This window comes from Mobula hypostoma, chromosome 1 (assembly GCF_963921235.1).
Source record: "Mobula hypostoma chromosome 1, sMobHyp1.1, whole genome shotgun sequence".
Classification (NCBI taxonomy): domain Eukaryota; kingdom Metazoa; phylum Chordata; class Chondrichthyes; order Myliobatiformes; family Myliobatidae; genus Mobula; species Mobula hypostoma.
In genome coordinates, this window is record NC_086097.1 from 194,271,110 (window position 1) to 194,296,931 (window position 25,822).

Consider the following 25,822-nt stretch of genomic DNA (forward strand, 5'->3'; position numbering starts at 1 on the left):
AACAAAATTCTTACCACTAACTCAATTTTTGCTTTCAATGTCTGGTCTTTTTTGATGTTCTGGACATGTATCACAGGGCCAGTTAGGATTCCAGTACCAGTATTGCTACAATCCACTGTATAGACAGGCAGATTTGGGGCACCAAGATACTGTTTTAAAAAACATGTAAATGATTACAATAAAATCAATGAGAACTGAACAAGTTAATTAACAAGAGTTAGGGTGAGCACTGAGTGAATGATACAGTAAATACATAACAAACTCCTTTGGGTTCAGTTCAAACTAAATTCAGGTTAATGGAAAAGACAGCTGAACGTAACAATAAAACAATCTACGTTTGTAATTTCCATAAAGATAGAAACCTTTCCAAAGTGCAATCATTAGGGTGTGATTTTAATCATGCTATACACGTAAGTATTTGTAATACAATTTAATAAGATTGAAATACAAACTTTTTCTTAAAAACTGATGGGTAAAATCTATCAAAAGAAAAATCCAACAGTTAATTTCAAACTGTTCAATTGCATCTTCCAGTTTCTACTAAACTCAAAGTAACTGTTCTTGCTAATAGCAGCTGAAATGCAACATAAAGGGAAAGAAGAATAAAAACCAAAAGCTAGCCATACTACAAATACAAATTCATTAACAAAAAAGCGCCTATGGATTTCCTTCCACAGATGCTGCCTGCCTTGCTGAGTTCCTGCAGCATCTTGAGTTGAGATACCAATTTTATTCTCTAATATCTTTAGAATTCATTTAATTTTAAAGTCTGGTCTCAACTTCCAGCTACTTGCTTGTTCAAAAATATTTATTCCCAATTTCATTACAATGAGACATAAGAGCAGAATTTGGTCATTCAACCTGTTAAGTCTGCTCCACCATTCCATCATGGCTGAACACTCCAGTTTCTGAGATTGCAATATCCATTAATCTTATAGTTCCAATTTTATGAATTCTAAGTTCCTTGATGACAATCAGAAAATCAACAATACTCTTAAAAAGAATATCAGGAGGACAACAAGACGGTACGAGATGGATCTGGCAGGTAGAGTTAAGGAAAATCCCAAGAGGTTCTATAGCCATATTAAAAGGGTGGCTTGGAGAAAGGTCCTCTTTGAGATTCGCAGACTGCCTATGTAGAGTGGGGAAGAGAGAGGAGGGGAGAGAGGTGTGCCCTGTGGCTTCCCTGTCAGAGTTGAGGTGAATTGTCTGTATGACTTGGCATTTTTGCGGTGTGGGCTGGGGTCTCGGAGACACAGGATGGTAGCAGCATGTCCGGGCCAGAGTTGCTGGAGCAGGCTTGGAAGAAATTCAATGTGGTGGAGCCGAGGCAAAGTGAACACAAGGAAAGATCCACGGTTTGAATAATTAAAGAGTTGAGCTGGAAAGGCTGGGGTACTGGTCAAATCGAGGCAGTGGAGCCCGAGGGCATAACAAATTGGCAGAGAGCAAGGAATGACCCAAAGTTTCGCCGATTTAAGCACCAGGCCAGATTAAAATGATCAGGGTGTCAGGGTCAGATGTGAGGGATGGTCTGGTTTGGCTTGGCTCACTGCTCTGCAGAGTTTGCTCGTCTCAGTGCTAGACTGAGATCGTGGCCTGCACCTAGTGGACCTCTAGGTTGGCTGCAGTGATGCCTGGCTTTGTGGCGTGGTTTGCTCGTCTGTGCTGGACTGATGCTGTGGCCAGCAACTAGTGGACTTCCAGATTGGCTGCAATGATGCCTGGCTTTGAGAACTTCAGTTCTAAATGCTGTTTACTTGCTTTTTTTGTTTGCACGATGTTTTTTTTCCCCCTTTCTCTGTGCACTCGGTGCTTGATTGTCTTCTTTTGCTTTTACTGGGTTCCCTTGGGTTTCTTTGTTTTGTGACTACCTGTAAGGAGACAACCTTAAGGTTGTATGAAGTATACATACTTTGATAATAAATGTATTTTGAACTTTGAGAGAGAGGTCCCCTTTGAGATTAGCATGGCTGCCTATGTCTTGAGCTACAGGAAATGGGTGAGGTTTTTAAACAAAATCTTTCTGACTGAGAGGAAAATCATGGTTTTTCAAGATATAAGTGAAACAAATGAAGGGGGTACTTGCAGCCTTAAAGTGCACTAAGATAGATAAATCCACGGAGATTTACAGAGAGCACCTTTGTACTTTGTAGGAGGCTGGAGACGAAATTGCATGGGTCCGTGTGGAGATACTTGCTACATCACTAACTGCTGGTGAAGTTTCCAAAGACTGAAAGGTGGCTAATATTACTATGCTGTTTAAAAAAGGTAGGAAGGACAAGCCAGGGAACAACAGGCTGGTCGGCTTGACACCAGTGGTGGAGAACTTGCTGGAGGGAATCTGAGGGACAGGACCAATTAGTATTTGGATATACAGCACTTGATTAGGAGTTAGCATGGCTTTGTGATTCATAAGCTGTGCTTGATAAACATTTTAGAGCTTTTTTTTAAAAAAAAGAATTAATCCAAAATATAGATGAGTGAAGGGAGTGGATGTTGTCTATTTGACTTAAACAAAGCTTTCAACAGAAGCCTCCTATGGAATCCAGAGAGATTCAAAACTGGTTCAGAAATAGGAAGCTGAGGGTATTGCTTGAAGGTTCTTTCTTGGGATGGAGGCTGGGTGACTAGTCTGCCACCGGGTTTAGTGTTTGGATATTTTTTATTTGTTATTTATATAAATGATTTGGATGTAAGTGCACAAAGCTTGATTGGTAAGTTTGTGAATGACACAAAATTATGAGGCGTTGATGTGGGTTATTGCAGATTGCAAAGGAAATGGTAGGAGGAGTGGATATCACTACAGATAAGTGTGAGGAGATGCAATTTGGAAAGTCAAGCCAGCACAGAATTTATGCCACGAGTGGTAGGGCACTCAGGAGTGTAACAGAACAAAGGGACCTAGGAGTACAAGCACAACGTTTGTTGAAAGCGGCATCACAGGTAGACAGGTGTCCAGACTTGGAGTACTGGGGGCAGTTTTAGTCACCTTGTAATAGGAAGGGCTTCATTAAACTAGAAAGGGTGCAGAAAAGATTTACAAGGATATTGCCTGGAACAAAATGCCTGAGTTACAGGGGGAGGTTGTCAAGCTAGGCCTTTATTCCTTGGAATGTGTGAGAATAAAGGTGATTATAGAAGTAGTTAAAATTGAAAGGCATAGATAAGGTTGATGGTAACAATCTTTTCCCCAGAGAAGGAGTCCAAAACTAGGGACATAATTTTAGGGTGATGGGGGAAAACCTTAAAAGGGACCTGAGGGACAACATTTTCGTGCACAGGATAGTGAGAAGAACTGGTCAATAGCATCATTTAAGAAACACTTGGATAGATATGTAAAGGTAGGAATTGGAGGGACATGGGCAAATGCAAGAAATTGGGATTAGCTGGGTAGACATCATGCTTGGGCCATAGGGTCATATTGCTCTATAACTATGACTGAACAGCAGCTTTCATCAACATGAAGCAAAATGATGTGAAAACTATATCCAGACATAAACAGGTATCATAAAGAGAACCAAACATCAGACGTGCAGTTCTCTGCTGAACATTTATATTGAGAAAATAACGGAAGGGAATATGCTAAGAGAATGCAGGAGACATAACAAAAGAGAAATACATAGAAAAGTAAAATCTTAACTTTGACAGCTAAAATGTTTACCTTACAATGTACCACCAACTTCGGTTGTGCTGTAATATTCCCTGCTTCATCCAACACCTCAACTTGGAATGGAAAAGCTGTTCCATTTTCAATAACTAATTTATTAGATTCGGGCTTTATCCTCAGGGTATGTGGTGGGCCTGTAATTGGTAACACAACATTAGCCTTTCTATTCCATCTTATCCCTTGAGCCTTACTCCACTGTTAAGTTATAAGCTACAAACACAATTCCCTATTGAACATTACCAATATGAAAATACTTTAACATCAATATGGATAGGCAGCTTTGGCATATTTTAACTCTGCAAGTTATCACTACTGAACTGAACCTGCACTTCTTCTGCAAGGATTGCTAGGTAGTAGGCAATGATAAACTTCTTTTCTTTCTAACCTCTGAAAATTAGGGTAAATGTAACAACATAGTTTCACCTTTTGACTAGCTAATAGGAAAGATAAGATCTTGCGACCTCATTCATCTGGCATCAGTTAACATAACATTTAACTGCACAATTATTTAAAAAAAACTGCTTAGAAGATTTTTGCACCTCCTCTTACTGGGGAAGCCAGCAACTCAATGCCAAGCTGCTCCTCAATGCCACTGTCAACTACCTGCAAGTGTCAGAAAATTTAAGGACAGGACATTTGATAATTTGCATCAGCTCCATTACCCCAAAAGGCTTTTTATATTGGTACCTTCATTCCTACATTACTACAGGTTCACTTCACGTGAAAAGATCTATACATGTGTCTTGAATATACTTACAAATCAAATGCACACCAAATTTTTGGAATAGGTGCGTAAATCATTGATACATAGTAGCGCAATGCTTTACAGCACCAGCATTCGGGGTTCAATTCCAGCCACTAGTTGAAAGGAGCTTATAAGGCCATAAGATATAGGAGCAGAAGTAGGCCATTCTGCCCATCGAGTCTGCTCCACCATTCAACCATGGGCTGATCCAATTCTTCCAGTCATCCCCATTCCCCTGCCTTCTCCCCATACTCTTTGATGCCCTGGCTAATCAAGAACCTATCTATCTCTGCCTTAAATGACTCGTCTTCCACAGCCGTTCATGGCAGCAAATTCCACAGATTTACCACCGACTAAAGTAATTTCTCCGCATCTCTGTTCTAAATGGACTCCTTCAATCCTGAAGTCGTGCCCTCTTGTCCTAAACTCCCCTACCATGGGAAATAACTTTGCCATACCTAATCTGTTCTGTGACCCAGATGATTTCCTCTGTATCCTCTGGTTTCCTCCCAAATTCCAAAGACATACAAGTTAGCAGCTGTGGATATGCTATGTTGGTGCCGGAAGCATGGGGACACTCATGACCTGTCCCCAGCACATCCTTGGACTGAGTTGGTTATTGACGCAAATAACACATTTCACTATGTTTCGAAGTATATGTGACAAATAAAGATAATCATCTTAATAAGTACATTATCAGCTTGGCACATAGATGAAGATATGTAAAATGGTTATGTTGACAATAATATTTGCTTTCTGATGTGCATTAAAATGCATTTCCAGAACTTTGCATTTCTTAATCATAAAGTTATAGAACACTACAGTACAGAATTAGATCCTTCAGCCTATCTAGTCCATTCTGAACCATTAAACTGCCTAGCCCCGCTGACCTGCACACAGACCATAGTTCTCCACACCCTTCCTATCCATGTACCTGTCCACATTTCTCTTCACTTGCGCTGACAACTCGTCCACACTCTCACCACTCTGAGTGAAGAAGTCCCCTTTAAATATTTTACTTTTCACCCTTACCCCATGATCTCTAGTTGTAGTCTCACTCAACCTCAGTGGGAAAAGCCTGCTTACATTTACTCTATTTATAGCCCTCATAATTTTATCACAAGCAAGATAAATTCTTCAGATGCTGGAAATCCAAGCAACACACACAAAATGCTGAGGAACTCAGCAGGCCAAGGCAGCACCAATGGGAAAAACTATACTTTTTTCCCCCCACATGGACACTGCCTGGCCTGCCGAGTTCCTCCAGCATTTTGTGTGTTGCCCTCATAAGTTAATACACTATCAAATCTCCCCTCTATCATCTACATTCTAGGGAATAAAGTCCTAACATTTTCAAACTTTCCCTATAATTTAGGTCCTCAGGCACCAGCAACATCCTCATACATTTTCTCTGCACTCAATCAATTTCTTTTACATCTTTCCTGTAGGTAGGTGACCAAAACTGGACATTGTACTCCAGATGAGACTTCACGAACATCTTATAAAATTTCAGCATAACATCCCAACCCTGTAGCAATACATTGATTTATGAAGGCCAACGTGCCAAAAGCTTTACGATCCTATCTACCTGAGACACCACTTCCAAGAAATTATGGATTCCTCTGTTCTACTGCACTCCTTAGTGCCTTGCTGCTCACCATGTAAGACCTAGCCTGACTGATCCTCCAAAAGTGTTAACACCTCCAACTTGTCTGCATTAAATTCCACCTGCAATTTCTAACCCATTTCACCAGCTGATCTAGATCCTGCTGCAACCTTCGATAGTCATCTTCTCTGCTCACTACACCCCCAATCTCAGTGTCACAGAAACAGAGAAAACCTACAGCACAATACAGGCCCTTCAGCCCACAAAACTGTGCCGAACATGTCCTTACCTTAGAAGTGACCTACCGTTACCCATTGCCCTCTGTTTTTCTGAGCTCCATGTACCTATCCAGGAGTCTCTTAAAAGACCCTATCGTATCTGCCTCCACCACCATCACCAGCAGCCCACTTCATGCACTCACCACTCTCTGTGTAAAAAAACTTACCCTGACATCTCCTCTGTACCTACTTCCAAGCACTTTAAAACTGTGCCCTCTTGCTCTAGCCATTTCAGCCTATGAAAAAGCCTCTGCTTATCCACACGATCAATGCCTCTCATCACCTTATACACCTCTATCAGGTCACCTCTCACCCTCCGTCACCCCGAGTAGAAAAGGCCAAGCTCACTCAGCCTATTCTCATAAGGCATGCCCCCCAATCGTAGCACCATCCTTGTAAATCTCCTCTGCACTCCTTCTATGGTTTCCACATCCTGCCTGTAGCGAGGGGACCAGAACTGAGCACAGCACTCCAAGTGGGGTCTGACCAGGGTCCAATATAGCTGCAGCATTACCTCTCTGCTCCTAAACTCAATCCCATGATTGATGAAGGCCAATGCACCGTATACCTTCGTAGCCAGAGAGTCAACCTGCGCAGCTGCTTTGAGTGTCCTATGAACTTGGACCCCAAGATCCCTCTGATCCTCCACACTGCCATCTGAAAATTTTCTAATCATGCTTAATTATCATTGTTGATAAAGATGACAAAGAACAACGGACACAGCACCAATTCCTGCAGCACACTACTAGTCACAGGCCTTCAGTCAGAGGTAACCATCTACAATGTCCAATTCAATTTATTATCTCATCTTCAATGCCAAGTGACTGAACCTTCTTGACTCCTATGTGGGACCTTGTCAAAGGCGCTGCTAAAGTCCACGTAGACAACATCCACTGCCTTTGCCTGTATAAGCTTTTCTGGTAACTTTAGTTAGACATGACTTATCACGCACAAAGCCATGTTGACTATCCCTAATCAGTACCTATTCATTCAAATACTTTTACATCCAGTCCCTTAGAATACCTTCCAATAACTTTCCGACTACTGGGATAAGGCTCACCAGCCTATAATTTCCTGGTTTATTCTTAGAGCCTTTCTTAAACAACAGAACATTAGAACATAGAACATAGAACATAGCTATCGTCCAATCCTCCAGCACCTCACCCGTGGCTAAGTATTCCTGCTATTTCTGTAGCAGCTTCCCAAAGAGTTTTGGGGAACACACTGTCAGGGCTTGGAGATTTATCCACCCTAAATTGCCTCTAGTTGTTAGTAAACAACTCCACCTCAGTAATCTGTATAGGATCCATGACCTTGCTGCTGCATTGCCTCTTTATCTGTCACCCGAGTAAACACAGATGGAAGAAATCCATTCAAGATGTTCCCCATTGGTTTCGGCTTTAGAATAGTGATCTTCCAGAGCACTAACAGAAGGCTTATTAGCATTGCACAAGGAGCAAGGGGTTGAACAAGAGTTGCAGTGGGATGGGAACCAGAACTTAGAGTAGTTGTGGAGAAAGATGTTGGAGTGGGGGTGGAAAATAAATGAAGGCAAAACTGGTATGAACTTTCCCTTAAAAACAATGTTATCTCTGATGTTGTTTAGGGAAGGTTGGTGGGTGATGGACGTGTGCCAGTTTAGTCACGTGGCCAAGTGGTTAAGGCGTTCGTCTAGTGATCTGAAGGTCGCTAGTTCGAGCCTCAGCTGTGGCAGCGTGTCTGTGTCCTTGAGCAAGGCACTTAACCACACATTGCTCTAGTGTCTGTGGGAGGAGTGGTGCCCCACACAGACTTCCAATCTGCGCCTTGTAAGGCATGAAAATGCCCGACGCAGGCTTCTTATGGTCTGAGTCGACATTCCCTCCCTCCCTTAGTCACATGAGGAAAGAGGGATTGTTGCCACAGAGAAGCAAACTTTAGATAAAGTTATTCAGTTTTATACATAGAACATAGAATAGTACAGCACAGTACAGGCCCTTCGGCCCACAATGTTGTGCCAACCCTCAAACCCTGCCTCCCATATAAGCCCCCTTAAATTCCTCCATATACCTGTCTAGTAGTCCCTTAAATTTCACTAGCGTACCTGCCTCCACCACTGACTCAGGCAGTGCATTCCACGCACCAACCACTCTCTGAGTAAAAAACCTTCCACTAATATCCCCCTTGAACTTCCCACCCCTTACCTTAAAGCCATGTCCTCTTGTATTGAGCAGTGGTGCCCTGGGGAAGAGGCACTGGCTATCCACTCCATCTATTCCTCTTATTATCTTGTACACCTCTATCATGTCTCCTCTCATCCTCCTTCTCTCCAAAGAGTAAAGCCCTAGCTCCCTTAATCTCTGATCATAATGCATACTTTCTAAACCAGGCAGCATCCTGGTAAATCTCCTCGGTACCCTTTCCAATGCTTCCACATCCTTCCTGTAGTGAGGTGACCAGAACTGGACACAGTACTCCAAGTGTGGCCTAACCAGAGTTTTATAGAGCTGCATCATTACATTGCGACTCTTAAACTCTATCCCTCGACTTATGAAAGCTAACACCCCATAAGCTTTCTTAACTACCCTATCCACCTGTGAGGCAACTTTCAGGGATCTGTGGACATGTACCCCCAGATCCCTCTGCTCCTCAACAATACCAAGTATCCTGCCATTTACTTTGTACTCTGCCTTGGAGTTTGTCCTTCCAAAGTGTACCACCTCACACCTCTCCGGGTTGAACTCCATCTGCCACTTCTCAGCCCACTTCTGCATCCTATCGATATCTCTCTGCAATCTTTGACAATCCTCTACACTATCTACAAGACCACCAACCTTTGTGTCATCTGCAAACTTGCCAACCCACCCTTCTACCCCCACATCCAGGTTGTTAATAAAAATCACGAAAAGTAGAGGTCCCAGAACAGATCCTTGTGGGACACCACTAGTCACAATCCTCCAATCTGAATGTACTCCCTCCACCACCACCCTCTGCCTTCTGCAGGCAAGCCAATTCTGACTCCACCTGGCCAAACTTCCCTGGATCCCATGCCTTCTAACTTTCTGAATAAGCCTGAATATTCATTATTTGTAATCATTTGATGAAGGCTGGCTGACTGAGTACTGGATTATATGTAGCTACCAGACTAACTTATCCTTTAAGTTGGAACTGACAAAACATTAAACTGTTTAGAACTTCTTGAATTTATAAGCAGGAACATTTTCTATGAGTTTTACAATGCTAATTTAATCTTAAAAAATCAATGTCAATTGATCTAGGGTACAGTGGCTTATTGGTTAAGTTAATGGCCTTCATCCAGAAGCCTGGAATATTGATAAGGAAGCCGGAGCTCAAAGTGGGAGATAGGGAATATAAATTTCAGCAATAAAATATTTAAGAATAAAAGCTATTAGGCAGTTGTTCCAAAATCTATTTGGTTCATTAATATCTTTTAGCCATCTACCATTTTATCTAGTGCATGACATGAGAATCAAAAATGCAGTCAATTCTTAAACTGTCTTCTAAAGCAGCCTTGCAAACCATTCAGCTTATGGTTAATGGCGTACAACTCAAGTGAAAACCAAAATGCTATGAATAAATTGTGATATTATGAATGTAATGTCACTGACAAGTACACAAAAATCTGCATGCGGGTAACATGCCAGAAATCAATCCTTCAGTATCAAAATGTGCCACTTGTCCACGAAATTCTTCTGGTGAATTTCAAGCATTCTGGCACAGTTCTTTTCAACTCAAATGTTATAAACACACACACAGAATGATACCACTGCACCTGTTATATATGCTACATTTAATAATTAAATTTTTTTCATACAAACTTCCAAAAAATTGTGAAATTCAGGAACTTACCAGGCAGCAGCCGGATTCTTAATATCTCAGTATCTTGCTTCAATCCAGGTAAGATAACTTTAAGTGCAAAGTTCTATAAAAAAAACAATTGAACAATTAATGGATCATATGCATTAATGGTGCTATTTCCAGATTGAAATTTAACAAACTTTTACAGGCAGCAACATTAGAAATCAAATTGTATGGCCTTTCATCTGTTAAATACAGTTAGAAGACAAGAGAATAAAATTGAAGTAAAATATACAGATGCTCACATCTTTATGGACCAAGATAATTAAAATCATACACTAATAGGGGGAAAAGCAGTTGAATTAGTGAACTTCAACCAGAGAATTTAAGGGGATTATCTATAATTAAACATACCTTGCCTTGACAGCTGTTCACAGGACCTCTGGCAATTATACCTTTAATGATAAAACTTGTTCCTTTGGCCACAAATGTTTCATAACGCAGCTCTAACCCACTGCAAAAAACAATTATATTAGAATAGGTTACTTCTATATACAAGCAAAGTAATTTTGGAAGGAATAAGTAGGCCTTTTTCAGGCTGGGAAGTGGTAACTAGTGGAGTTCTTAGACTTCAATTACCTATAAGTCCTGCCAAAGAGTGTCAGCCCGAAACGTCAAATATATTTTTTTTCCATAGATGCTGCCTGGCCTGCTGAGTTCTTCCAGCATTTTGTGTGTGTTGCTTGGATTTCCAGCATCTGCAGGTTCTCTTTTGTTTATATATGTGAGTGATTCGGCATCCAATTTTGCCAATGCCACAAAATAACTGTGAGGGCATGCCACCATGAGAATATTTAGGATACAGATTGCTTTGAGTGTGCACTACTTGTCATGTTTCATTTAGTGTAGTAAAGTTCAAAGTCATGCAGTTCAGGATAAGGAATTAAAAGCCATATAATTATTTAAATAAAGCAATCATTTAACTGCAAATTAGGGAAGCTGATGTGATGTGTGAATCACAAGAAGTGAACAGGCAAGTGTATCAAGTAGCTAGGAAAGTAAATGGCATATTAGCATATTGCAAGGAAGTTGGAGTTCAGAAATAAGGAGAATTTTTTATAATTGTACAGGGTAGTGGGGAAACACAAATGTAATGTGCATATTTTAGTCTTCTTACTTAAATGAATATACTACAATTGGAGATAGTGCATAGCAAGATTCATTCAAACCAGTTTTTAAAATTATGGGAGGTATTGCTAGACAACCAGTATCTTCTTCTGAAGGATGTAAAGTCTTATACCAGAAGGCATGCATTGTAAGCCAGAGGGGTAAAGTTCAAAGGAGATGTGCAGGGCAAGCTAATTTTTTTTAAAAAAGAAACTCGAAGTGATGGGTGCTTCTTTGTAACTTCAAACACAATCAAATCATGCATGATATTCCTTATTCCAAGTGATATAGCCTGAGATGGTATAATCTCCTGTCATAATTTAACTCTCTCAGTCCAGGAAAATCAAACTGTAAATATTAATCATTTGGAGAACTCCACATTCAGCCCGAATAATGCAGTTCAGAGATATGGAGAGGTTAAGTTAGAGTGCAAACAGAAGGACAAACTGCCCATATTCAAAAGATATACAAGATTAAGAAACATCTATTGACCAACAGGAAATACAGGGAGATAGTTACATCCAGGTGCAGGACACAGGTAACAGCTAACTGTCAGGAAGGGGAAAAGGGGATTGGCAGCCAGTGCAGAGTACCCTTGTGGCCCTTCCCCTCAACAAAGAGTATACTGCTTTGGATATTGCTGAGGGGAAGGGTGGGTTGACCTAACAGAGGAAAGCCACAAGGGTCAGGTCTATGTGGCCAGAAGGTCTTTCATTGATGTTATTATGATTCTTCAATTTTCTCAGCATGCCCACAAGAAAATGAATCTCTGGGTTTTATATGGTGATATATATGTACTTTGATAATAAATTTACTTTGAACCTTACAGAAACTCAAAATCATGAAGAACAAGGATAAGGTGGTTGGTCACAGTCCCCCCCGGGTAGAAGGGTTAAAACTATAGGACATAAATTTAAGCTGAGAGGAAAGATTTAAAGAGGACATGAAGGATAGGTTTTTCACTGGACGAAATGAGCTACCAGAAATATGTTGGATAATTGCAAATTTATACTACTTTAGGTCAAGAGTGGAAATGGTGGGGAAATCAAAAATGTTATCAAATGCTTTTCTGAAGTACAGCAGAATTATTTGTTGCAATACCTTGCTTCCACAATTGGTTTGATATCAGTGGTTGGTTGTGTTGAATGTCCAAATTCATCCTGCAGGTCCAGAGGAATATTGAAAGGGACAGCAATACGAAATGGAGGATCCAGCATTCCCACTGTAAATTTATCAGGTTTGCCCTCTTAAGAGGAAAGAAATATCAATCTCAAAATAGTGCACAAATTGAAAAACATATTGGAAACAAAATCTGTTCAGGAAGCTAATCTCTAGTCAATGAATATTAGAGCAGAAATCAAATTAATATAGTAACATGCAAGTACAAAAGACCAAGGACACAGTAATGCCTTGATCTTAGTGGCAAGGGGCTCTACGCTGCAAAGAGACCAGTCACTGCTGTTACATGCAGGGTAAGGCACATCGAGGAGAGCAAGAGGGCAATTGTAAGGGTAAGGCAGTGGAAGTTGACTGCACAGAAGTTAGCAAGGCATTTGAAAAGGTCTTTCAAGGTAGAGTGACCCAGATGTCCTTGCCCACAGCCTTCTCCTCACTTTCATCAGAACCCCTTGCACCACCAACTTTTTCTGTTCCTTGAAACTCATTCGATGACAGCGCACGTGGCCTCTCCGGTGATATCTGTAATCTGTTAAGTAGGGGACCATGCACAATTCTGATTTGACGAAGACAGACGTGAGTGCACAGCGGAACATCTGGAAAACTTCTGAAACGTCTGCTTTGCTACTGCTGCTACTACGTGGTAACCGGAATCTCTGGAGCTGAAGGCCTCGAAATCCTCGGCTTTGCGTGGTTCAGCAGCCGGGGAGAGGTTGAAGGCGCTCGGCAGAGGATGGCACTCGGGAGGCTGTATCAGAGAGGCTGCTCGGAAGCTCGGAGTTTTCGGATGGATGGACTCAGGGTTGGCTGGGGTCGGCTGCTTCCAAGGTATCGGCAAGTTGACGGTGCCTGGAGGTTTATGGCAGGGAGTTTCTCCCTTTTGCTGTAGGTATCGGGGACTCGGGAGTCGATCGACTCGGGGACTTTGAGACTATTTTTTTTACTGTGCCTATGGACTGTTCTTCATCAAATTATGGTATTGCTTTGCACTGCTGTAACCATATGTTATAATTATGTGGTTTTGTCAGTGTTAGTCTTTGGTCTGTCTTGTTTTTTGTGCTATCACGCCAGAGAAACATTGTATCATTTCTTAATGCATGTATGCATTTCTAAATAACAATAAAAGAGGACTGAGTGTTCTCATAATCTAATCTAATCATTCAGGTATGCCCACTATACTCTGACCTTTTTGACAGACAATCAGATAACCTCAAGACAATCTTTTAAGATTCTCTAAAATACATCCCTCTCCCATTATTTACCTGTGACAGTAAATTTGAAGATTCTGCTTGGAAGAGACCTTCCTGCGTACGTATCTGCATTACTTTCATTCAACACCACTTGTAGTTTTAAGGTGTAGTTCCCAAGCTTATTAATATTTTCTGAAAAAAAAACGCAACCCTATTAAAGTAAAATGCAAAATTGAGCTGTGATCTCTTCCTCATATTTCTAAAAATTGCCCCACCATGTCCTCTATTTGTTTGCAAAGTGCATAATTCTGGCTTTAACTGTTCCCATTTACAGCCAAAATTAATATTCACAATTTGTGTCTTGAGAACCCCCAAACGCAAACCCACAAACATAGTGATGGAGTACTACAATTATGCCAATATATACAATAAGGCTACTTTACAGAATAATTTTCTGCTTGGAAATGCCTAGATATATCCAATTTTTAAATCAGCACTTATTACAAATAATGCAAAACAATGACACTTCAAAGTTTAAAAATCTGTATTTCTAACTTATTTACTTCAGTGAAAATACTCACACATTATTCCTTTTACAAACAAGATGCCTCCCTTGGTGATATTTTTTGTTCGCAAACAGGAATCAAAAGAATACACTTGCTTGAAATGTCATGGTTTCCTACCACACCATGTGAAAAAATGGACCTAGAAAAACCTGAACCATGACTTAAATACTTTCTTGTGAAAACACTCACCCATCTTTTTGAACCAATACGGCCATTTGCCACCATGTTGACTGATATGAGAAACTATTTCTTTGTCACCTCCAGAAGCTGAAATGCCAAAAACAATTAACATTTTACAACAATTTAATAATAACATCAAGTAATTAAGATTCTTAACTGACTGTTCAACATGACATTCAGCCAATTTAGAAGTATGTACCATTGGACAAATGTGGAAATCTCATGGGCAGCATCTTATCGAGTATTCAAATACAATTAACTGATGGGCCCACATTTGTTCTGCTCACTGCAACTTCAAAAAAATCCATTTGACCCATCAATTCTATGCCTGTTCACAGAGCAATCTCACTCATCCCACATTTTCATAAACTATACAAGAACAATTTACAGTGACCAATTAACTGACTAATGCATACATCTTTGTCACAGGGAGAACATGCCATCTCCAGACAACATTAAGTCAGGCTGAACTTAGGTCAATGTCACAGCAAGGCAGCAACTTCTACAAGCTGCAATTGTTAGTCTGTAGCTTAATCTTTTATGGTAGATTCCAAATAATTTCCCTCCTAATGAGGTCAAGTTAACTGATCCAGGAGATTTTCCAGTATATTCTGCCACAAAGACAGCTAAAATATGTTGAATTTTTCTAAGTATTTTCCTAATCCCTAGTAGAATCTTTCCTGGCTGAGTCTGTAATGAGTGAATGGACATTGTGGATAGGTGCATGGAGTTTAAAAAATACAGGGCTATGGGTAAGCCTGGGTAGTTCTAAGGTAAGGACAATTTCGGCACAGCTTTGTGGGTCGAAGGGCCTGTATTGTGCTGTAGGTTTTCTATGTTTCTATGCTTACTTGGATTTTCAGAAGGCCTTTGAAAAGATGCTTAACAAAATAGGAGCACATGGTTTTGTAGGGAAGATACTTGCATGGATAGAAGATTGGCTAAGTGGCAGGAGACAAAAAGTGGGAATAAAGGGCCTTTTTTCTGGTTGGCCACCAATGAATGACTAATGGTGATCCATAGTGGTTAGTGTTGGGACTACTTCTTTTCACGCTATGTCAATGACTTGGACGACATGTGGAGGGGAGAAAAGTACTGAGGAAGCAGGGAATCTGCAAGAAGGACTTAGAGAGACTGGGAGAATAGGAAAAGAAGTGGCAGATGAAACAGTGTAGGGAAGTGTATGGTCATGCACTTTGGTAGATGGAATAAAGGTGTGAACCATTTCCTAAATGGAGAAAGTTCAATATCAGAGGTGTAAATGGACTCAGAAGCCCTCAGGCAGGATTCTTAAAGGTTAAACTTGCAGGTTGAGTCGGTGGTAAGGAAGGCAAATGCAATGTTGGCATTCATTTTGAAAATAAAGCACAGAATATAAAGCACGGATGTAATGCTGAGGCTTTATAACACATTGATCAGACTGCACTTGGGAGTATTGTGAGAATTTTGGACCGATATCTAAGAAAAGATGTGCTATTGTTGGAGAGGGCCCAGAGGAGGTTCATGAAAATGCTGGCTCTGGGTCTGTGCTCACTTGAGTTTAGAAGACTGAGGAGGGGACATCACTGAAACCTATCAAATATTTGAAGACCTAGGTAAGAGTGGACGTGGAGCGGTTGTTTCCTACAGTGGGGGAGTCTAGGACCAGTGGGCACAGCCTCAGAATAGAGGGACATCCATTTAGAACAGAGATGAGAAGGAACTTCGTTAACCAGAGGGTAGAGGAATCTGTGGAATTCATTGCCTCAGCAGTGGAGGCCAAGTCATTGGGTAGATGCGGAGGTTGATCAGTTCTTGATTAGTCAAAGTGACAAAGATTACGGAAAGAAGGCAAGGGAATGGGATTGAGAGGGATAATAAATCTGCCGTGATTCAATGGTGGAGCAGACCTAATGGGTCAAAAGGCCTAATTCTGCTGCATATCTTATGGTCAGAGCCCACATCATCTTCAGCTTTTCTTCCCTCTCATCATACATTCATGTACAGAAGCTTTTACTTTTTTAATGCCTCATATTCTAATTTCCTTTTTAATTCTTTAATCCTTCTTTACTGATTTCTGAACTTAATGAATCCATAATTTACTGTTTTGTTTAGGACCAAGCTCAGGCATGTGTGCTTAGCCCACTGCTCTACTCTCCCTATATCCATGACTGTGCGGCTAGGTATAGCTCAAATACCATCTATAAATATGCTGATGATACAACCATTGTTAGTAGAATCTCAGCTGGAGACAAGAGGGCATAAAGGAAGGAGATATACCAGCTAGTTGTGTGGTGTTGCAGCAACAACCTTGCACTCAACGTCAGTAAGGTGAAAGAGCTGATTGTGGACTTCAGAAGGGTAAGATGAAGGAACACATACCAATCCTCATAGGAGGGATCAGAAGTGGTGAGAGTGAGCAGTTTCAAGTTCCTGGGTGTCAAAAATCTCTGAGGACCTAACCTGGTCCCAACATATCACTGTAGCTACAAAGAAGACAAGACAGTGACTATACTTCATTAGAAATTTCAAGAGATTTGGTATATCAACAAAAACACTCAAAAACTTCTATAGATGTACTGTGGAGAGCATTCTGACAGGCTGCATCACTCTCTGGTATGGGGGGGTGGCGTACTGCACAGGACAGAAAGAAGCTGAAGAGGGTCATAAATTTAATCAGGTCCATCTTGGGTACTACCCTACAGAATAACCAGGACATCTTCAAGGAGCGGTGTCTCAGAAAGGCAGCGTCCATTATTAAGGACGTCCAGTACCCAGGGCATGCCCTTTTCTCACCGTTACCATCAGGTAGGAGGTACAGAAGCCTGAAGGCATACACTTGAGGATTCAGGAACAGCTTCTTCTCCTTTGCCATTCGATTCCTAAATGGATGTTGAAACTGTGAACACTACCTAATTTTTAAAATATATATTTATTTCTGTTTTTGCACGACTTTTAATCTATTCAATATACATGTACTGTAACTGATTTATTTATTTACTAATTAATTATGTTTTTCCCTTCTATATTATGTATTGCATTGAACTGCTGCTGCTAACAAATTTTACGACGCATGCCGGTGATAATAAACCTGATTCTGATTGTCAGCTTTTTTTCCTCCTTTGATCAAATACCATTCTTGCTATTTGCCATTGCTTGTTTCCAAGTTGCCTTCTTAAGAACATGAAAAAGTGAAGAGTTGCAATCTTTCTTAAACTTGCTGTCATGACATTAAGAGAGCATTTTTAACAAACAAAATTGTGTGGATCAAATGAAAAGGAAATCATATTACATACTTATGCAAAGAAACCATTTTCTATACGATGATTTCCCAGAACAAGAGTCTTGAATCTACCTTGCTTAATTTTGGAAGGAATTATTCTAGTGGATCACATGTTTGTGCTATTAATGCAGAATTATCTACATTCACCATCATTATCCCATTACCTTAGAGTAACAGGCTTAGATGGGATGGAATTGATAAACTAGGTCCCAGGTCCAGCAAGGGAAGGAAGGTTTTATTCAAATTTACATTATGGAATTAGGATGGGCAAGTGGTAAAAATATCCATGGAGAATCCCTTTGGGAACAGTGACTGTCATTTAATAATGATATACAAAGTAGTAATTGAAAAGGACAAGTTTGGCCAGAGCTAGGTTTTAAATTGGGGGATAACTGAATTCAATGGTAAAAGACAGGACCCAGCAAGAAGCTGATAAGGAGCAGCTGCTAGATGGCAAAACAACAGAGTGCAAACAGTGTAAAGGTGAAATAGTAAGGTTCAGATTCAACATGTCCCTCTAAGGCAGGGGTCCCCAACCTTTCTTGCACTGCCGACCAGTTTAATATTGACGATATTCTTGCGGACGGGCCGACCGGGGGGGGGGGAGGTAATAGTGTTCAAGTTCAACAGTGCGTGACAGGGAATGAGGAAAGGTGCAGCTGACTCATATCGTTTCATATCGCCAAATCATATCATTTCCTCGCACATGCTTTGCAGCCTGGTGGTTGGGGACCACTGCTCTAAGGTAAGAAGCAAATATGGTAAGATTAATAAACCTTGATTAACGTAGGAAATTGAAGATTTGATTAAAAAAAAAGGAATCAAATGTCAGGTGTAAGCAACTGGTAACAAGTTCGTTCTTTGAAGGTTATAGAAGTACATGCTATGGGAAAGGAGGAGATAGCTGGAGCCCTGACGGAGATTTCTTCATTTTAGGTGATATACAAAAAGACTGGGTGATTGCAAATGTTTCCTTATTCAAAAAGTATTAGAGATGAGCCGGGAAACTAAAGGCCAATGAGCCTGTTTCCAGTTGTAGGGAAACGGGGGAAAAGAAAGGAGCAGGATTTAAGTTCACTTGGAAAGGCAGGGGATTCAGCACACTTTGTTCAGAGGAAATCTTGGCTCATATCTGATTGAATTTTTTGTAGTGATAACTAAGAAAATTGATGAATGCAAGAAATAGTATGCATGTACTTGAGCAGGGATTCTGAAAAGATCCAAGAAGACAGGCTGGGTTCAAAGGTGAAGGCAATAGGAATCAGAGGCATGTTGACAGAATGCATTTAGAATTGGCTTGATGATCCAAGACAAAAAGCAGTGGTGGACTCTACAACATGAACCACACAGGACCTTTGCCAGAACATTTGTCTGTCATATGCTATGGACAAGAACACAGGTGCTCTGATTAGTAAGCTTGCTGACAACATAAAAATTGTTGAAAATGAAGATGGAAAAGATGATTGTCTAAGGATATGGAAGATAATGAATCAAATGGAAGGTTGGACAGAGCTTTGGTAGATATCATTAATTTCAGACAAGTGCGATGTATTTTGGAACATCAAATACTTGTAAGATGTATACAATACATGGAAGGAACAATAGTAGTGCTGACATACAGAGATGCCTTGTGTGCATATTTATAATTGCCCAATACTGGAAAAACAGGAGAATAAGTCAAAGAAGCCATGTTGGCATCTTTGCCTTCGTAGACAGAGATTACCAAGTACAAGAGTTGGGATATTACGATGCCGCTGTGCGGAACATTGGTCAGGTCGCAGTTGAAATACTGTGTGCAGCTCTGGCCACCATAGCAGAAAGGATGTTGTATGCAGAAGAGATTCACCAGGAGGTTGATTTGAACGGAGAGCTTCAGTTGCATTAGATACACAAGGAGAAATTTAGATGGCTCATTGTTCCAAAGTAAATCCATTGCTGAAGCATACCTAAACTCCTACTTCATTTTTTCCCCCAAGGAATGCTGACAAGATCCTCCATTAAAGGTCACAGAAAAATCTCGCATCATCGATTGCATGAGTTCTTGCTGATATTATGTATCTCATGTAATGCCAGACTGGGAGGAAAATTTACAGTGATCAAGTTATTTTTCATGTTTACATTTTACTAGCTAATAACAAAGGTAATGCATTTGTTAAAAGGATCACCAGCAGTTAGGCATCAAACATAGCAAGCAGCTGAACAATTATACACACTAAAAATTACCTCTTCAAATTAGAAACTTTTGCATACTTACATTGCCAAATAACTTTCAGCTCCACCAATAATTTCTTTGATCCACCATGACTTGTCCCTGGAAGCTTCTGCATGGTTTCACCTTTTTTATTGAGAATTTCAATTCTTAAAGCACCTGTAAGCAGTATCAGTATATAGTTGAAGGATTAACTACATTTACATATGGCATGTTGCTTAGGAAAAATCAACATTTCCTTATCACACACTGTCTTAAAGCCATAGCTTGTCAAAATATAAACTGGCTCTGTAAAAAAAACAGTGCTAGTACAAGCATCAGCAATGGTCAGTTAACAGTCACCTTGCACAGGTCATAAGACAGCTGCTTAGTGCTACTCCAGAGATACAAGCACGACAACCTTGGGGCTTACTGTCAACTTATTGGTCAGAAAGTCTTTCAGATGAGGTTAACAAAAAATAACAACCAAACTATCAGAAGCACTTGTGCACTATCAGTTAATATGCTTGCATGATGTTGATTGTTGCAAATAGGTGCCTTTGATGGTTATTGAAATTCAACCAGTCCACTGCACTATGAATTTTTGCACATTAGTAAGCCCTTTCTTTCAATCTACTTTCTTTCATTCTTAAATTCTTTACCTGTCTGTGGAAATGAATACATTTCTATGGCTCTTCAATGGATTGTATATTATACCAATTGCTCTTCTTTACATTTTATTCAGATTTTACACTTGACCCAGTTATTTATTTCTTCTTTTCTTTCCAAACTATTAATCAATATATAGTGTTCTTAAATCTACGCGTAGCCAAATTTAACCTAAAAAAAGGCAGAGTTCAGCTTGCATCTTGTCACAAGATGCAAGAGAATCTCTTTTAATTCCAACTATCAAAAAAGTGAAATCAGAGCCTAAAAATGTCCTAAATCACTAGAAATACTGCCTGATTAAAAGCAATTGCTCTGAAGATTTGAGAAATGTATGTTTAATTATGAAGAACTACTGCACAACAGTTAGGAAAATTTGCCAAATATAAATAGGGTCACAGATTAAACCAGATCAAATCAGAAATGATTTCGAAAGAGGTAATTTCAAACCCCCTGCTGGACACAAATTGGATGAAGTATCAGATATATTGCAGATTATTGGTGTATAATGGACTATCAAAATTAAAATCAAAACTGCAGAGGCCAGCAATTTGAAACAAACAAAAGGCCGCAAACACTTAGTTGTCAGACAGTATTGTGCAGAGAGAAACATTTCAGGTCAAAGATACTTTGAGAACTAAAAGAAAAACTAGATTTCAATCGCAGCAAAAGTGCGGTTTGGGACGGATAAGACACGAAAATTTCTTTGAAATTAATTAAATATTATTTAGTCTCACCTATGGGTATTCCTGCAGGTCTGCTTTCGTTCGGAATAAGTTCATCTCCTTCTGGCCAAGTAACAGACAATTTATCAGGAAGCCTGTTTAAAACAAATAGCATCGATATATTTCTACAAGCAAAAACAAAATTAAACCAGAATGTGAAATTACCACTGTGAATTTCTAGTACCTTGCCATTTCATCTTCTATGTATTTCTTGATCATAGAGGTAGCTACAGTTCTGTCTAGCTTTGAAATTGGAATAGTCTTCACCTCATCATACAAAGCTTGAGGTTCCTAGGAGGAATGAAATTAAAAAGGAAATAAAATCTTACCAAGTTTAGTGACTTGTTTTTCCAATAACTCCTTAGCACACATTAATGTTGCTAACTAGGAAGTTGACAGTAGGATCAGCTGTTTCACAGTAAAACAGTAAAAGACCTGGAAGTGGCCATCAACCCAATCTTGTCAATTTAATAATTAAGTCAAAAGGTATGTTTTGATCTTATAGTGGCAAGCCCTTTAGAACAATGTTGTGCACCCTTTTAAAGTCTGGCACAGTCCTTGAATTATTCATAAAATTTGTGTACAATTACTGAATGTTAGTTTTGAATTACTGGTGGCATTACACCTGCATGTTGCTCTTGCCACAGGATTAGGATTGTTTACAGGATTTGCCCAGTAAAACAATATACTGATCATGAGCTCCCATAATAATTTAATAAAACTTGCAAATAATGACCACCCAAGAATTAGATGATTGTTCTTCTTTTCCATCATTAAGGACCTCCATCAACCAGGATATGCTGCTCTCTTCTCATTGCTACAATTGGGGAGGAAGTACAGGACCCTGCAGGTTCACACTTAATGATTCAGGAACAGCTTCTTCCCCTCTGCCATCAGATTTCTGAATAGACATTAAACCCCATGGACACTATCTCATTACCTTTATTTGCCCTTTTTTGCACTACTTTAAGTTTCTTTTTAAATATACAGTGCACACATACTTCTTACTACAATTCACAGTAGTTATTATGTATTGCTGCTGCATAACAAATTTCATGATGTATCCCAGTTATATTAAAGCTGACTCTGATTCTTGAATGTACCTCACAACACACACAAAATGCTGGAAGAACTCAGCAGGCCAGGCAGCATCTAGGGAAAAAAGTACAGTGGACATTTTGGACTGAGACCCTTCAGCAGGACTCCCTACTTGTTTGGGTTCAGTTTAAGTTCTGAATAAGCATTGTTGTGGGCTAACTCAATTACATTAGAACCAGTGACATCAGGAATGATTTCAACAGTGATACATGTCAAAACAGTGACCTCAGGAGAGATTCATGGCCTGGACACACATATGGATAAGTTCTGAAAATAATGAAGCATAGAGGTAATAGATTAAATCCTCACTGATTATAGCCATGGACCAACAAAAGTTTTGCAAAAATCTTCCAAGCATTAGGTAGATTTTAGTTTTAAGATAAGCTATAGTAAAGCACAGCTATTGTTATTTCCCTTGTCTAAACATTAAAACAAACACACACAAAATGCTGGAGGAATTCAGCAGGCCAGTAGCATCTATGGAAGAGAGTAAATAGTTGACGCTTCAGGCTGAGACCCTTCATCAGGTCTGGAAAGGAAGAGAAGTCAGATAAAGAAGGTGGGGGAGAGGAGAGGAAGAAGTACAAAGTGACAGGTCATAGACGAAACTGGGAAGAGGGGAGGAGGTGTGAAGTGAAGAGTTGGGAAGTTGATTGGTGAAAAAGATAAAGAGCTGGAGAAGGGAGAGAAGCACCAGATGGAGGTGATGGCCAGGTAAGGTGTGAAATCTGCCCTCACCCCATCCTTCCACCACCACACCAGGGATCAAGTTCCACTTGTTGCTCCCTACCAACCCACAAGCCTCCACATCCAGCACATAATTTTCTGTAACAACTGCCATCTTCAATGGGATCCTACCACAAAGCACATAAGACCAAAAGATACAGGAGCAGAAGTAGGCCAATCGGCTCATCGAGTCTGCTCTGCCATTCAATCATGGGCTGATCCAATTCTTCCAGACATCCCACACACCCCTGCCTTCTCCCCATACCCCTTGCTGCCCTGGCTAATCAAGAACCTATCAAGGTGGCATGCAAAAGTTTGGGCACCCCAGTCAAAATTTCTGTTACTGTGAATAGTTGAGTAGAAGATGAACTGATCTCCAAAAGTCATGAAGTTAAAGATGAAACATTCTTTTCAACATTTTAAGCGAGATTAGTGTATTATTTTTGTTTTATACAATTTTAGAGTGAAAAAAGGAAATCAGCATGATGCAAAAATTTGGGCACCCCAAGAGATTTGAGCTCTCAGATAACTTTTACCAAGGTCTCAGACCTTAATTAGCTTGTTAGGGCTACAGCTTATTCACAATCATTATTAGGAAAGGCCAGGTGATGCAAATTTCAAAACTTTATAAATACTCTGACTCCTCAAACCTTGTCCCAACAATCAGCAGCCATGGGCTCCTCTAAGCAGCTGCCTAGCACTCTAAAAATTAAAGTAAATGATGCCCACAAAGCAGGAGAAGGCTATAAGAAGATAACAAAGCATTTTCAGGTAGCCATTTCCTCAGTTCGTAATGTAATTAAGAAATAGCAGTTAACAGGAACGGTGGAGGTCAAGTTGAGGTCTGGAAGACCAAGAAAACTTTCCGAGAGAACTGCTCGTAGAATTGCTAGAAAGGCAAATCAAAACCCCTGTTTGATTGCAAAAGACCTTCAGGAAGATTTAGCAGACTCTGGAGTGGTGGTGCACTGTTCTACTGTGCAGCGACACCTGCACAAATATGACCTTCATGGAACAAGTCCTATGGACCAATAAAGTTAAAATAAAACTTTTTGGCTACAATGAGCAAAGGTACTGTATGTTTGGAGAAAAAAGGGTGCAGAATTTCATGAAAAGAACACCTCTCCAACTGTTAAGCAGGGGGGTGGATCGATCATGCTTTGGGCTTGTGTTGCAGCCAGTGGCACAGGGAACATTTCACTGTTAGAGGGAAGAAGGAATTCAATTAAATACCAGCAAATTCTGGAAGCAAACACCACACCGTCTGTAAAAAAGCTTAAGATGAAAAGAGGATGGCTTCTACAACAGGATAATGATCCTAAACACACCTCAAAATATACAATGGACTACCTCAAGAGGCGCAAGCTGAAGGTTTTGCCGTGGCCCTCACAGTCCCCCAACCTAAACATCATCGAAAATCTGCGGATAGACCTTAAAAGAGCAGTGCATGCAAGACGGCCCAAGAATCTCACAGAAATTTAAGCCTTTTGCAAGGAAGAATGGGCGAAAATCCTCCAAACAAGAATTGAAAGACTTAGCTGGCTAGAGAAAGTGTTTACAAGCTGTGATACTTGCCAAAGGGGGTGTAACTAAGTACTGACCATGCAGGGTGCCCAAACTTTTGCTTCGGGCCCTTTTCCTTTTTTGTTACTTTGAAACTGTAAAAGATGGAAATAAAAAAGTAGTCTTGCTTAAAATATTGAAGAAATGTGTCATCTTTTACTTACTTAGCTATTCACAGTAACAGAAATTTTGACCGGGGTGCCCAAACTTTTGCATGCCACTGTATCTCTGCCTTCAATGCACCCAATGACTTGGCTTCCACAGCCGCTCGAGGCAACAAGTTATACAGATTTACCACCCTCTGACTAAAGTAATTTCTCCGCATCTCTGTTCCAAATGGACGTCATTCAATCCTGAAGTCGTGCCCTCTTGTCCTAAAATCCCCTACCATGGGAAATAACTTTGCCATATCTAATCTGTTCAGGCCTTTTTACATTCGGAATGTTTCTATGAGATCCCCCCTCATTCTCCTGAACTCCAGGGAATACAGCCCAAGAGCTGCCAGACGTTCCTCATATGGTAACCCTTTCATTCCTGGAATAATTCTCATGAACCTTCTCTGAACCCTCTCTGAACCCTCTCCAATGTCACTATACCCTTTCTAAAATAAGGAGCCCAAAACTGCACACAATACTCCAAGTATGGTCTCACGAGTGCCTTATACAGCCTCAACATCACATCCCTGCTCTTATATCCTATACCTCTACAAATGAATGTCAACATTGCATTTGCCTTCTTCACCACCGACTCAACCTGGAGGTTAACCTTTAGGGCATCCTGCACAAGGACTCCCAAGTCCCTTTGCATCTCTGCATTTTGAATTCTCTCCCCACTAAATAATAGTCCACCCGTTTATTTCTTCCATCAAAGTGCATAACCATACACTTTCCAACATTGTATTTCATTTGGGACTTCTTTGCCCATTCCCCTAAACTATCTAAGTCTTTCTGCAGGCTCTCTGTTTCCTCAACACTACCCGCTCCTCCACCTATCTTTGTACCATCAGCAAATTTAGCCATAAATCCATTAATCCCACAGTCCAAATCATTGACATACATCGTAAAAAGCAGTAGTCCCAATAGCAACCCCTGTGGAACTCCACTGGTAACCAGCAGCCAGCCAGAATAGGATTCCTTTATTCCCACTCTGTTTTCTGCTGATCAGCCAATGCTCCACCCATGCTAGTAACTCCCCTGTAATTCCATGGGATCTTATCTT

The 25,822-nt window shown here is 40.3% G+C and overlaps 1 protein-coding gene across 2 annotated transcripts in view; it reads right to left on the reverse strand.

The window, feature by feature from the left end:
- smchd1 (structural maintenance of chromosomes flexible hinge domain containing 1) overlaps positions 1-25,822 on the reverse strand; it is a 173,149-nt gene that overhangs the window by 81,664 nt on the left and 65,663 nt on the right. Inside the window, exons 15-25 of one of the 2 annotated variants that reach the window (XM_063062426.1) lie at positions 24,643-24,699; positions 21,402-21,508; positions 21,230-21,312; positions 19,893-20,006; positions 14,386-14,463; positions 13,703-13,822; positions 12,366-12,510; positions 10,512-10,611; positions 10,149-10,221; positions 3,665-3,804; positions 15-149 (exon numbers count right to left, since the gene is read on the reverse strand). In XM_063062426.1, the coding sequence (XP_062918496.1) occupies positions 15-149; positions 3,665-3,804; positions 10,149-10,221; positions 10,512-10,611; positions 12,366-12,510; positions 13,703-13,822; positions 14,386-14,463; positions 19,893-20,006; positions 21,230-21,312; positions 21,402-21,508; positions 24,643-24,699 (1,152 nt within the window). The remainder of the gene's footprint in view (positions 1-14; positions 150-3,664; positions 3,805-10,148; positions 10,222-10,511; positions 10,612-12,365; positions 12,511-13,702; positions 13,823-14,385; positions 14,464-19,892; positions 20,007-21,229; positions 21,313-21,401; positions 21,509-24,642; positions 24,700-25,822) is intronic. The other variant, XM_063062435.1, reaches the window with a different exon arrangement.